Source organism: Malus domestica, chromosome 15, assembly GCF_042453785.1.
Source record: "Malus domestica chromosome 15, GDT2T_hap1".
Classification (NCBI taxonomy): domain Eukaryota; kingdom Viridiplantae; phylum Streptophyta; class Magnoliopsida; order Rosales; family Rosaceae; genus Malus; species Malus domestica.
The window spans coordinates 22,719,558-22,734,062 of NC_091675.1; the positions used below are offsets into that span (position 1 = coordinate 22,719,558).

The following is a 14,505-nucleotide window of genomic DNA, read 5'->3' on the forward strand; positions in this document are numbered from 1 at the left end:
GTGGAAAGAAAGAGTTGGACAAAGAAAGGAAAGAATCCAAGGCAAAAGAGGAGTAGATGCGGGGAGTGTGAAGCAAGACAGGAAAAAGAATAGAATAAGAGTCCAGGTGGCGCAAAGAATAGAGAAGGGGGTGGGGAGAGGCAGACAGCTGCCTTTGGCAGCGAGGTCAAAGAGAGCAGCAAGAAGCTGCGGGGGAGAGCCAAAGAGAGCTGCCATTTGGCAGCTGGGGGGAAGAGAAGTCAGTACGTGCAGGACCACGGGTTGCTGCCTTTGGCAGTTTGGAGCAGTGAAAGGACAGGCGCAAAGAAGGGAAGGCACTGAGCACGTGGAGCGGGAGAAAGGACGGAAAGGGCGGTCTTGAGGTGAGCACGGGAAAATCAGGAACCAAAGTCAGCACGCTGCCCTTGCAGCTGGAGCAAAACCGTGAGACTAGAGGACTGACGCAAGGGATGGGCGCTGCCTTGGGCAGCATGTGTCAGAGGTGCGCAGAAAGATGAGGATGCTGCTTGGCAGCGTGTGTGAGCTGGATGCAGGGCAAGAACGCAGCAAATTATTCTCTCTCGGTTAATCCTCTCCATACTTATATTTTACTGTTGGTTTTATTTTAATAATGTGTAACTAATTTTATTTTAGCTAGAGGTTAATTCAAAGCCATGAATATATATTTGTAATATGAATTGATTACCTTCGGTTGTGATTTCATAAGTTGTGATTTCAATTTACTTATCCGTTCGTATAAAAACTGATTTGTGTATGTTGGTTGAGAGTGCACGCTTAATTTACATGCATGAATTTGATGCTAGAATATAAGTGAATTTCACCTAATCGTTATGAACTTATTTTCACAAGTAGTAAAGGTTGCTAGTCACAATCACGTTAAGTAAATTCTTGGCAAGAGTATCATGCTTTTCATAGTTACGAATGCCTCGTCAATGCTTATAGTTTTCACAAAGTTTAATGATCTTTGATTGTATCTCTATTGTGCTTTTCACGTAGGGGACTTTTGAAGAATGTTTTGAATTGTTGTATGCGTTTTCCCGTCCAATTCAATAACTTAAGGAAAACTTGAAGATTAAAAAAGTGCTGTTCACGGTTAATCTGGAGTTTTGAGATTCACAATTTATTGAAAGAACAACTGAAAATCAATTTAGGTTGCATATGTGTCATGTGTGGAGAAGAACCCTCTAGCTAGTCCGTCATTTATCCTTTCACCTTAATTTCATGTTTTTGTCAATTCTGTAATTTAATTAAGTTTAATTTACTTTTCATCAAAACCAAACACCCATCCATTATTAAATTATATTATTTATTTAGTTTTCTTTATTGTTAGTCTTTTAATTTAATTTCCGTCCATTTCAGTTCCTAGTGTTTAATTTAATTGTTTTCATTATTTTGAGTCATCCTAAGTGTGTTTCGAGTTATTAGAGTTTTTAGCCTAGTTTTGTGTCCTTGAGTCTTATTTAATATTTTTAAATTAATTTAGAATAGATTAGCAATCCCTCCTAATCCCCGGCCTAGAACGATACCCTACTTACGTACTTTACTACAATTGTCAAAAAGAGGGTTTAATTTGTGTGTCAAGTAATTCTCGCATCAAATTTTGGCGCCGTTGCCGGGGATTAGTAACTTTGCTAATCCTTTTATTTTTGTTTTTGTTTATGTTTATATTGGTGTTTGTGTATTTTACTTTTGATATTTGATTTATTTTTCTTTCTTTGATTTTAGGCACAAATGGAGCTGAGGGAAATTTAAAGGAAAGATGCGTCCGGCTAAAGACGTTAAATCAAGCGCTTCTTGGGAGGCAACCCAAGCATTCAACGAAGGGAGACTTTGGAATCGCTAACCCAATCAGCTTTGCATTCTTCCACCCTTATCTTTGCTGCTTTCATTTTGTTTTGTTTAGTTAGTTGTGTTATTTGGTTGATTTCTGTGAGTTTGTGTTATTTAGTTTAAGTGTGGGGGAAGGTTAACCAAAGTCTTTCTACTTTAATTTACATATATAAAAAAAAAAAAAAAAGATAAAATTTAAAATTAATGATAAAAAAAAAAAAAAAAAAAAAAAAAATTCAAAAAAAAAAAAATAAATAAATAAAAAAAAAAAAAAAAAAAGTACAAATATTTTACAATGATGTAAACTAATAGTATTCATTGGTCGGGTGGTGCTTCGGTAGTAGGCGGGGCTTCAGCAGTCGGCGGGGCCACAGAAGGAGGAGGCAGCAGAGGTTGATCAGTTGGAGCTTCACTACGCGGTGCCGCCCCAGAAGACGAAGGCAGATGCGGTTGGAACAAACCCACAAACCTCCGATGATCAAGTAAAATTTGACCATCGGTGTCCTGCATCTGGTCAATCTTCCTCTTCATGCTGGTGGCATAGCTGTGTGCGAGCTTGTGCAATTCCTTATTCTCATGCTTGAGCCCTTTAATCTCTTGCTTGAGACTCTGTATTTCAGCCACCAAGGATTCAACGTGACGGGTTCGGGCATATAGGCGTTGGGCCATGTTGGATACGGAACCCGCACACTGCACACTAAGAGCCAGAGACTCCTTGACCGCCAATTCATCAGACCGCCTTGCGAGCAGTCTGTTATCTCTGGGAGTGACAAGGTTTCGGGCCACCACCGCAGCTGTCATATCATTTTTTATCACCGAATCCCCCACGGTAAGGGGACCGGTAGGGGATATGAAGGATGGCCGCCATATGTTGTCTGGTGAAGGCGGAGCTGCCTCTTCACCAATGTTCAAGTCAAAACGACGATCAGAAGGGCCAGACATTTTTCAGAGGTGGTAAAGAAAGAAGAGAGTCGGAATGATCAAGATTAAACAAGTGCAAGAAGGGAGTGTTTACAGGAGGGTACTCAAGTGTGTTGTGGAACAAAATTAACGCCTCTATAAAAAGAAGAAATCAAAGAGGCGCTCCTCAGAGAGGCGTCCTCTCGCAAATCGAAGAGTCGGGGCTCCTTTCTCAAAAGCCGGAGTTTTTTTTTCTCAAAAGAGGGGCTCCTTTCTCAAAAGTCGGATTCTTTTCTCAAAAGAGGCGTTTCATTTCTTAAAAATTGGGCTTGCTCAGAAACCACGAGCCGAACCCCGGATTTCGCAAGATCAATTCGTCCAGACGTGTTGTCACCCGTCACACGCAAACTCAGCTCTGCGAAAATCACGGGCAGTCTGTCGAAGTGCCGATTCCAACCATCTGTCTCTCTCAGCCTAGTCAGCACGTGTCACATGCTACCTCTACAATCGACGATGCTCAGAGCTCGAAGCGCCGATTACAGATATCAATGAGGAATCAGCTTTGCGGAAATTACGGGCAGCTTTGTCAGAAAGCGCGTAATTTGTATTCTTCACCCATCCACCGGCTGCCGACACTAAGTGAGAGAACAGTTCCGGTTGTGAAGACAAGTCCTATAAGTTTCTACCTTCGCCTTCCACAGCAAAAGCACACTCTCTCAGCACACCCTCTCAACACCTCTTCATCTCCGAAAATGCATTCCCAAAGAATCCTCTCGAGTCACTCTGTGTTCCTCATTCCTTGGGATACTCCTGCGAATAACCCATTCAAAGCAAAAGTATTTCATATCATAAAGGTTGAAAGCAAGAGTATCTCATATCATGCTTTCTCCATGTCCTTCTCCTTGTCTTTGTTTTCCGACAAGGAGAAAAAGAGCAATCAGCCAGCATTTGGTATCAATCTTCCAATCTGGAGCCAACTGCCTGGAACCCCTTCCTGATTGCTTACCTAGCCTTGCTCTCGAGTACTCATCTTCATCATTTTATGCTTTCTCTTCGTCTACCACATCTGCCTGGGGGACAGTAAGGGAAGTGAAAATGATACCTCGAAGCATGTGGAGACAATTCAGCTAGGGACAAGGAGAAAGAAAGCAAGAGGTGGGCACTTGGAAAGATTGAAGAAAGAAATAAGGACCAACACCTTTCCCTCGTGCCTGCCCGTTGTGCAGAAGAAACAAGCAGAGAAGAATGCAGCTTGCACAATCATCCCAGCGGAAGGAGTCCGAACTGAGGAACTAGAGAAGCTGCCACATCTGCTTGGAGAACAAATAAGGAACTGCAACATAACCAAAGAGCAAAGCTTCGCCGTACAATATCATAAAATCATCACTTGCAAGTGAAAAGCTAAGTGTCACCCTGTTCAAGAGGAAAGCTGTGGAAAGTCAACAAGCACGACCAATGATTACTTATTAGTTTTATTCATTATCTTTTATCGTAATTTTCAATTTTTCGTTTGCAAATTTTTTTTTTTTTTTTTTTAATTAATTTTCTTGCGTTACTTAACTGAATTATTTCTTTTCTTTGCAGGAACTTTTGGTTCTTTCCACCCTTGAAGTTGATTGCAGAATTTTAGCTTGGGGGTCATCGCTTGATTTTACTGCAAATTAGGGAAGTTTTCAGTCCAATTGCTTTATTTTGTTTTTTTTATTATTTTGTTTATTTTATTTATTTTTGCATTATAGTGTTTTCTGACATTGGGGACAATGTCAAGTTTAAGTGTGGGGGTAGAAATCTCCAGAATTTCATTTGTCTCTGTGTTGTTGTTTTTTTTTTTTTGTGTTCTTAATTAGTTTTGTTTTCTTTAAAAAAAAAAATAAAAAATAAAAAATAAAAAAAAATCGGAAAATTTAAAAATCCAAAAAATATTGTCTTGTTTCCCTTATTGTTCTGAATCAGATTTTTGTTAGTTTCCCGACCCAATGATATAATTGGATCAAAAATTTGAACCATGATCATCAAGAACTTAGTTAACATGTGTTTGGTGAAATTCCTAATTCTCTTGTTAGTTTTGTACATGTTTGATCATCTTTGAAAAACCAAATGCACATAGCCTTGTTGATGCGAAACTAAAGTATGACTTAAAGCTTCATATGTGAATTTAGTGACCATATACATCCTATGTGAGTTTTTGAGCCGATTGAAAGTGTGTGCATTTTTCATACACTCCTATTCTTTCATGTGTGATGAACTTATGTGAGATACATCTCTAGAACTTGCGTAACGATCTTTCGAAATGTTTGTCATTGATTGCATGAACTTGGAAATGATAGAGGCATTAGGTTTACCACCATGGCCCAAATAACCATGTTTCCCAAAGAAAAATGATATCATTAGATTGCCAATTTGAGCCGTGTATGTTGAGCCTTTTATTTCTTATCACCAGATATGTCTACCCTTATACCTGAAACATTTTTCCTTACCCTTTCCAAGCGAGCAATGCGAAATTGTCTTATGAGAAACGTTTGTGAAGTACTTTGAAGGTGTTTGGCAAAAAAAAAAAAAATAAGTGTGGGGGTATTTCATGTTTGTATAAAAAAAAGAAAAAAAAAAAAAAATTTTTGTTTTTCAAGTTTCAGTTTAAGGGTGTGATTGGAGGTTTCTGAAGAATCGTTGGAGAGCTTGAGTTCTTATAAATCTAGACAAAAGAATTGCTTGCAATGTAGCTTGGAACTTGTGTTTTCCTATTCTTTCGTTTCAATAACTCTATCCCTAAGCCTCATTACATCCAATAAAAGTCCTCTTGATTTAAGTTTTGCAATTATGACTGTGGAGAAGTGATCTTTATGCAAGCTTATGGTAGAAATTTTACATTTGTTTCTTTGAGCGAAACACACTAAAACTAAACACATATATGATTGAGTGTATATCCCGTGAGAAGGTTACTAGTTTGCATATGATGATTTTAAAAATAAAAACTTGAAATTGCATTAGCATGGCTATCTCACACACTACACTTCAAGGATGATTTAAAGATTACTGCTAATATTTGAATAAGGAAGATGAACTTGGATTATTTCCTTGATGCTAGCTATGGTTCTTGATGATTTGTTTTCTCGAATGAAATTCTATGAGGGTCACATAGAGGGAAGCTAATGTTTTTCTTGTTACTTCTTGTTCTAGTTTTCTTTGTTTTGCTCGAGGACTAGCAAAAGTTAAGTGTGGGGGTATTTGATCGGATCATATTTATATATATTTTTACTTCGAATTCACTCGTCTTTTCTTAGTTAGTTCCTTATATTTTTGAGCTATTTACGTTATTTTTGTGTTTATAGGATTTGTTATGCAAAGAAAATAAAAATAGAACAAATGAAATTTTATGTAATAAATTCGTCAAAACTGTCTGTGTAGATCAGCTTTTAAATTAAATTAAAAATTATATTTAATAATGATAAGTCGTGATGATGTTTGAAACATCATCATGATGGTTTTGTTTTGTAGAAAAAAAAGAAAGAAAACGGTGAAAAGAAAGAGTTGGACAAAGAAAGGAAAGAATCCAAGGCAAAAGAGGAGTAGATGCGGGGAGTGTGAAGCAAGACAGGAAAAAGAATAGAATAAGAGTCCAGGTGGCGCAAAGAATAGAGAAGGGGGTGGGGAGAGGCAGACAGCTGCCTTTGGCAGCGAGGTCAAAGAGAGCAGCAAGAAGCTGCGGGGGAGAGCCAAAGAGAGCTGCCATTTGGCAGCTGGGGGGAAGAGAAGTCAGTACGTGCAGGACCACGGGTTGCTGCCTTTGGCAGTTTGGAGCAGTGAAAGGACAGGCGCAAAGAAGGGAAGGCACTGAGCACGTGGAGCGGGAGAAAGGACGGAAAGGGCGGTCTTGAGGTGAGCACGGGAAAATCAGGAACCAAAGTCAGCACGCTGCCCTTGCAGCTGGAGCAAAACCGTGAGACTAGAGGACTGACGCAAGGGATGGGCGCTGCCTTGGGCAGCATGTGTCAGAGGTGCGCAGAAAGATGAGGATGCTGCTTGGCAGCGTGTGTGAGCTGGATGCAGGGCAAGAACGCAGCAAATTATTCTCTCTCGGTTAATCCTCTCCATACTTATATTTTACTGTTGGTTTTATTTTAATAATGTGTAACTAATTTTATTTTAGCTAGAGGTTAATTCAAAGCCATGAATATATATTTGTAATATGAATTGATTACCTTCGGTTGTGATTTCATAAGTTGTGATTTCAATTTACTTATCCGTTCGTATAAAAACTGATTTGTGTATGTTGGTTGAGAGTGCACGCTTAATTTACATGCATGAATTTGATGCTAGAATATAAGTGAATTTCACCTAATCGTTATGAACTTATTTTCACAAGTAGTAAAGGTTGCTAGTCACAATCACGTTAAGTAAATTCTTGGCAAGAGTATCATGCTTTTCATAGTTACGAATGCCTCGTCAATGCTTATAGTTTTCACAAAGTTTAATGATCTTTGATTGTATCTCTATTGTGCTTTTCACGTAGGGGACTTTTGAAGAATGTTTTGAATTGTTGTATGCGTTTTCCCGTCCAATTCAATAACTTAAGGAAAACTTGAAGATTAAAAAAGTGCTGTTCACGGTTAATCTGGAGTTTTGAGATTCACAATTTATTGAAAGAACAACTGAAAATCAATTTAGGTTGCATATGTGTCATGTGTGGAGAAGAACCCTCTAGCTAGTCCGTCATTTATCCTTTCACCTTAATTTCATGTTTTTGTCAATTCTGTAATTTAATTAAGTTTAATTTACTTTTCATCAAAACCAAACACCCATCCATTATTAAATTATATTATTTATTTAGTTTTCTTTATTGTTAGTCTTTTAATTTAATTTCCGTCCATTTCAGTTCCTAGTGTTTAATTTAATTGTTTTCATTATTTTGAGTCATCCTAAGTGTGTTTCGAGTTATTAGAGTTTTTAGCCTAGTTTTGTGTCCTTGAGTCTTATTTAATATTTTTAAATTAATTTAGAATAGATTAGCAATCCCTCCTAATCCCCGGCCTAGAACGATACCCTACTTACGTACTTTACTACAATTGTCAAAAAGAGGGTTTAATTTGTGTGTCAAGTAATTCTCGCATCACATTCCTGTGTATATGCTTATATAGTATATATTATATAAGAACATAACATATATATAAGGAATTGTTATTAGCATTCCAAAAATCACATTTGGCACTCCAAACTTTCTATAATTAGAAAGAAAAATACACTTGTGAGGAGTGTAGAATGAGATTTTTGGAGTGCTAATAACAATTTCCTATATATATATATATATATATATCTATGTATGTATGGAGACAATTTACTTACAATGGAGTCGAGCCGGCAATATTCCTCTCACCCAAACTGTAGAAAGGTATCAAGCAAGCACGTTGGATAAAGAAAGGAAGGTCATAACCAGGTGGAGCTATCTTCCCTATCATTGGCTCGTCGAACAGTTCACCTTTCTGGCTTTCAAAGTCCCAGCTAAAGATCAATTCTGAAGTGCCATAGAAAATGACATGAGCATTCGGACTTATTGCATAGGGTTTAAACACTATATCTGCACTGGGTATAAGCTTTGTATCCGCCCCCCATACCCAACCATTCCTAACAGCACTATATTTGAGAGTCCATTGGTCACCAGATTCACGTCGATCATTATAAGACCAAAAACGAAAAGTATTTGAACTATCACATGTTACATAACAAACAAGATCCTTTGACACCCCAAGACATCCCATTGTTGCACCTGTCTTATCATCGTCCCCAAGAACACGAGGGAGTTCAAAGGCTCGAGCTTTAACGGTATTGAGGTCAATACATAAAACTTTCTGTGAACTAGCAAGGCCATATAACACCCCGCGCAAGTATACAAAATGCCTGCAAACCTTGGAAGTTTTAAATCCATCAACAAAATTGGGGTCGAGTTGCAATCCACGACGAGCCCACTGTCCAGATTGCGAAGAAAATATGTCCATCATCAGAGTTAGGGTTGGGGTTGGGACTGGGGAACCACTGGATTTGGATTGTGGGCAATAATCAATTCGAACAATTCTATAGTGGTTGGATTCAATAGGGTCAAAAGCCAAGGCAGCGCAAAAATGATCACGCTCATGTGCACATGCTATAGGTACGGAGACATGTTGTTTGGTGATGGGGTTGAACACACAGAATTGACAAGTGCGCAGGTTGAAGAACAGAATTAACCCATTACAACAGTCAAGATAACTGTCAGATACGTCGCGCACCTGAGTGACAACTAGTTTATCGGGTTCTAGAATGTCATTATTCCAGAATGTGGTCCAGTAGTTATAATTATGATGCAAACATACGTAATTGAGTTGAAGATACGTATCATCATCAGCTGGCCACAGAGTACGGTAGTAAAGACCTATAATAGGAGACTGCGACCAAAATCTCCGCAACCAAACATCAGAGATTATTCGATGCCATGACTTGGCAACTATCTTGCATTTCATCAAATCTAACTGTGATAATCTGCTCAAAATATGAAACCACAAATCATCACACATACATAAATCCCTCGTACCCGAATCATTCAATTCGACAGCAGCAGCCGGAGAGCCAACCATGATGATCTCTAGTTATTCTGGTAAAGTTGAAAGAAACAGAAGTATCGGAAACCCTAAAATTTTGAAACTTAAGGGCAGCGTCCGAAACCCGAGAATTCAGAAATTCAATCAGGACCTGAATTAAGCCTCGAAAGAAACCATCGACTAACAATAAACTGTACGCAGATCAATTTGTAAAGTCTTCGTACTACATCTTATGTTGACGTGTGAGTCATAAATCAATTAGTATTGGAATGTAATTTGGTTTCCTACATTAAAGGGATTCCTACCTAGTTTAGGATAAACTCTTTTATTATTATTCATTGTACCGCAAGGTGTGGATGTATATATATTGCCTCCATATTGGAGATATGAGAATAAGAATCAATCAAAGTTATTTTCCTATTCCTATTTGGATTGGGATTTTTTATTTGGATTTGATGACTTTAAACCAAGCATCATACTACTGCCTTTTCCCCCCTTTAGCTAGAGTTACGAAATATCGTGTAGTTTTGATATGAAATGACAACCTTACCCTCACTCTAAGCACCCTTATGGCGCGTTTACGTAATGGTAATGGAAATAGGAGGAATCGAATTGAGGAGGAATTGAATTGAGAAGGAGTTGGAATGAGGAAAAGTCAGAATCAGACTCTTGTTGCAGCTGTTTATTTAAATGTTCTGGAATCGGAATAGAATTCCATAAAACTGTTTACTAATTCAGCAGAATCGAAATATAAACCAGTATGATTACTAAAATGCCCTTGTCCCAAATCAAATATTTTATATACTTTAATGGGTTTATAAAGGATAGTCTTGGAAATAAAAAAAAGTAAGAGGGCATAAAGGGAACAAAACTATCATTCCGATTGCCCAAACAAGCAGGAATTGGATTACCACCTATATCTAGGGAATCCAATTCCACCAATACAAGGAATTGAATTCCAAAATTTGTCCCACTACTTTTTTGATTCCTTTATATTTAGTAAACACCGAAGTACTCCGTAATCGGAATTCAATTCCACATTCTCATTCCGATTACGGATACGTAAACACACCCTTAATTCCTAGCTAGGGTTTCTCCACAACCGCGTTACTCTCTAAAAGCCTCTCATGCCTCCGTGTAGATGTTATCAATTGATTATCATAGCGAATAATCAAAGATATGACATTAGTATGGACATAACCTAGAACCTCAGTACTCTTATAAAATAATAACTTCCTCGTACTCATTAAAAAAAATTAATTCTAAATTGGGCCAGTTATATATAAGAGTACAACTCGAGTGGGTTGCAAGGTCAACCCAACTCTAACCCAACCCTCACAAAAGTGGTTAAATTTTAGATTGGATTTCATTCGAGTTTATTTGAGGTCAGACCTATTAAATAGTAAATAAGAAAAAATACTTAGTCGTATATATTTTATATGTGAAACAATTATTATTAAAGCAAAATACATAAAGGACATAATAATTACCAAATGGAATCAAGTATCTTTAGTGCTACATGAAACCCGATGCCAAAAACTTAAACAATATCAACTACACCTATAAATGGAATTTAAAATAGACACCTACTTTAAAAATCATATATATTAACACCAAGCTCAGTATCTTAGAAGGAAGAAGAAAGCAATGAAAACCTTCATAGAAAAATGTAGAGAGATAGAAGAGAGAAAAGAATGAACTGCTATGAATGTATCGATTGATTGAGAATTACAGAGAATTGCTATATATACTACAACCTTCGATTCATAGCTAAGTAATCGAAAACTAATTAACTTCTCTTATCCTTTTAGTTGTCTAACCACAATCCTAACAACCTTGGCTAACGTGCAAGCCATCTGTCAAATCCCTATCTTGCCGATGTGTACATATATATCTATCAACATCGCCCCTCAATCTCAGCTGGGTTTCCAAGCTTGAGATTGAATGAATGCTTGAGGAATGAAGGACTATGTAGATCCTTAGTTAGTATGTCTGCAGTTTGACCTTCAGTAGGTAGATATTGAACTTGCAAATCCCCCTTTTGAACTTTCTCCAGTACGAAATGATATTTGTGTCTAAATGTTTGATCCTCAAGTGAAAAACTGGTTTGGCACTTAATGCAATTGCATATTTGTTATCACAGTATATCACTGGAGGAAAAGGTAAGACAACAGCCATATCTCGAAGAACATTTATAATCCAAGCAACATCAGCTGCAGTATGTGCCAATGCGTTATACTCAGCTTCTGTAGAACTCATTGATACATAATCTTTCTTCTTTGACTGCCATGAAACTGGATTATTACCAATGTATACAACATAGCCTGTCACAGATCGCCTTGTGTTCAAATCTGTAGCCCAAACAGAATCACTAAAGGTTGTGATCCCTACTGCAGTGTCAACTAAAAATGTGATACCAGTTTGTATAGTTCCTTTTAAGAATCACATGACCTTTTTTACTGCCCCAAAATGTATCTCTGTGGGAGAAGTCATGAATTTACACACAGAATTCACAACATATGCAATATCTGGCCTTGTAAAGGTTAAATACTGCAATGAGCCAACAATACTACAATACAAACTTGGATCAGGCAATATGGTACCTTCAGTGACTAGCAATGGATCATGAGGCTTGCATGGTGTAGATGCTGGTTTGCAGGACTCCATACCAGTTTTATGCAATAAGTCTTTTATATACTTAGATTGGTTGACACAGATATCACCATTCTTCTTGTAGTTAACTTGCAAACCAAGAAAATAAGTAAACTTTTCCATATCTTTAAGCTTATACACCTTATATAACTCTGTGATTACACTTTGTACCTTGCACGAGTTTGATCCAGTTAAGATAATGTCATTTACATACAACAGTAGAATGACTACATCACCATTATCTTGCTTAACAAATAAACTGGAATCTGAAGTAGAAGTTTTGAACCCCATTGCAGGTAAGTAACTTGTGAACTTGGAGTTCCAGGCCCTCGGAGCTTGCTTAAGACCATATAACAACTTGATTAACTTGCAAACATATGAAGGATTGGCCATATCCACAAATCCCTGAGGCTGTTTCTTGTAAATTTCCTCTTGAAGATCACCATGCAAAAATGCATTCTTAATATCTAACTGCCTTAACTCCTATTAATTAATTGTGGCCAATGTTAATAATACTCTCACTATGGTATGTTGAACCACATGACTAAATGTTTCTGAGTAATCAACTCCTTGTTCTTGTGAAAAATCTTGTGCGACCAACCGAGCTTTATACCTGGAGATTGAGCCATCATGATTCCTTTTGAGTTTATAAACTCATTTGCTGCCAACAATTGACCTGTCATCAGGTAGTGGAACAATTTCCCAAGTTCCTTGAGCTATAAGGGAATTATATTCTTCTTGCATTGTATTCTGCTTTATGGCATAAATACAGCTTTTCAAAACGTTGTTGGTTCTGCAGCATCAACAGAACTGGCTACAAATGAAAAACCTCCACCAAAAAGCTTATCTTGAGTTAATTGCAAAGATTGCAGCTCAGGTAAGGCAACAAGATATCCCTTATAACTCATTTGTGGTAACACACCACTCTTCGATCGAGTAATCATTGGATGCATTGAATCAGCTTTGGAGTTACCAACATCAGATAAAATGGGAGTTGAAATATGAAGTATTACCTCAAGTTGTGTGTCATGATGGACATGCAACATTTGTGACATACTAGAAGGAGTGGAAGTGAGGGGAGAAAACTCCAGTTGTGAAGAAGTACCATGTGACAGTGAACTAGAACTGAAGCTTGTATCTGGAGAAAAATCTGATGTCTATGAGTATAAGCCATGTGAAATTGGTACTTGTTGTAATGAAGTATCATGTGTAGAAGAACTAGTAGCAGCACTACTTTTAGATATTGAAACATACATATTATCTTGATATTCACTATTATCTTTCGTTTGATTTCTGTGAAACATACATTTTGTTGTAGCTGGAAATGAGCTGTTACTGGTAGGTTGTGATGTAGGTGATGGTCTGTTCGCTATTCTCCTCTGTCAGATCTAAGCTTGTGGCCATCTCTTTACTGATCTGCTTAATGCTTAGTAGTAGAGCAGGGATACTTAGCTTGATGACATTGGGATAAATGATTGCTTTTTAGCCAAATGCTAAAGAGAAATGAGTCTCATCGATTGCTTTTCTTTTGGTGGTGCGATATGCTCATAGACTTCCAGGGAGTTCATTTGGCCATTTTCCCTTCTTGTTGGTGAGGGATTTTTTGAGGCAGTCGAGGATCATCTTGTTGAATGTTTCGGCCTGCCTACTGCCTTGAGGATATCTTGGCATGAACATGTGCTGCTTGATGCCATACTTTTGGAAGAACTTCGCCATATTTTAGCCCACAAATTGCGGGTCGTTATCGATGACGATGGATTGAGGGATGCCAAATCGGCAAATGATGTTCCTCCATATGAAGTGCTCTATATCTACATGAGTTGTGGTCGTCTTAGGCTTTGCTTCTACCCATTTGGTTAAGTAATCGGTTGCCACGATCATCATGCCTCTACCTCTAGTAGCAGGTGGCATAGGTCTTATCAAGTCGATTGCCCACTGCATGAACGACCAAGGATTCATTTGCAGGTGTAGCTCGCTAGCAAACAGTGATGGTATCGGCTTGTAACGTTGGCAGTGGTCGCACTTTTGTATTAACTTCTTAGCATTTTGGTGCATGGTAGGTCATCAGTAGCCTGCGTTAAGAGCCTTATGTGACACCTCGGCTGTTGGCTTCGCCTCTATGCTTGGCTCGTCTAGATACTCCATCGGAATAAAGCGTTTAAATTAGTGGTCGAGGGCGGAGCCTAGGCTGGCTAATGTGTCCACGTGAACGTTGTCTGCCTGTGGAACTTGAGTGAGGGTGTAAGTATGAAACGCCTTAAGTAGTCAGGCTACTGATTAGCAGGGAATCATAATGAATTGCCAGCTTTTTCACTACCAAGCTTTTGCTATTCGGAGGCCTGTTAGTAGGGTTTTGTATTCTGCTTCGTTGTTGGATGCTTTGAAGCCTAAAGTGATCGCCTGCTCAGACATCGAACAGTTTAAGGACTATGCTTGCTCTCGAACCCTTGTAGTTGGATGTGTCGTGGACATGCAAATGCCATAAGTCTCCATCGGGTGAAGCAAGCGCGGCTAGGGCGTGCTCGACTACCTTTGGGGTGTCGTTGGGCCGCCC

The 14,505-nt window shown here is 38.3% G+C and overlaps 1 protein-coding gene across 1 annotated transcript; it reads right to left on the reverse strand.

Moving 5' to 3' along the window:
• Positions 1 to 8,066: 8,066 nt before the first annotated feature.
• Positions 8,067 to 9,335, reverse strand: LOC139191777 (putative F-box protein At3g16210). The gene has a single exon (XM_070812794.1). The coding sequence runs from the start codon at positions 9,333 to 9,335 to the stop codon at positions 8,067 to 8,069; it is 1,269 nt and encodes a 422-aa protein (XP_070668895.1).
• Between the last annotated feature and the right edge of the window lie 5,170 nt (positions 9,336 to 14,505).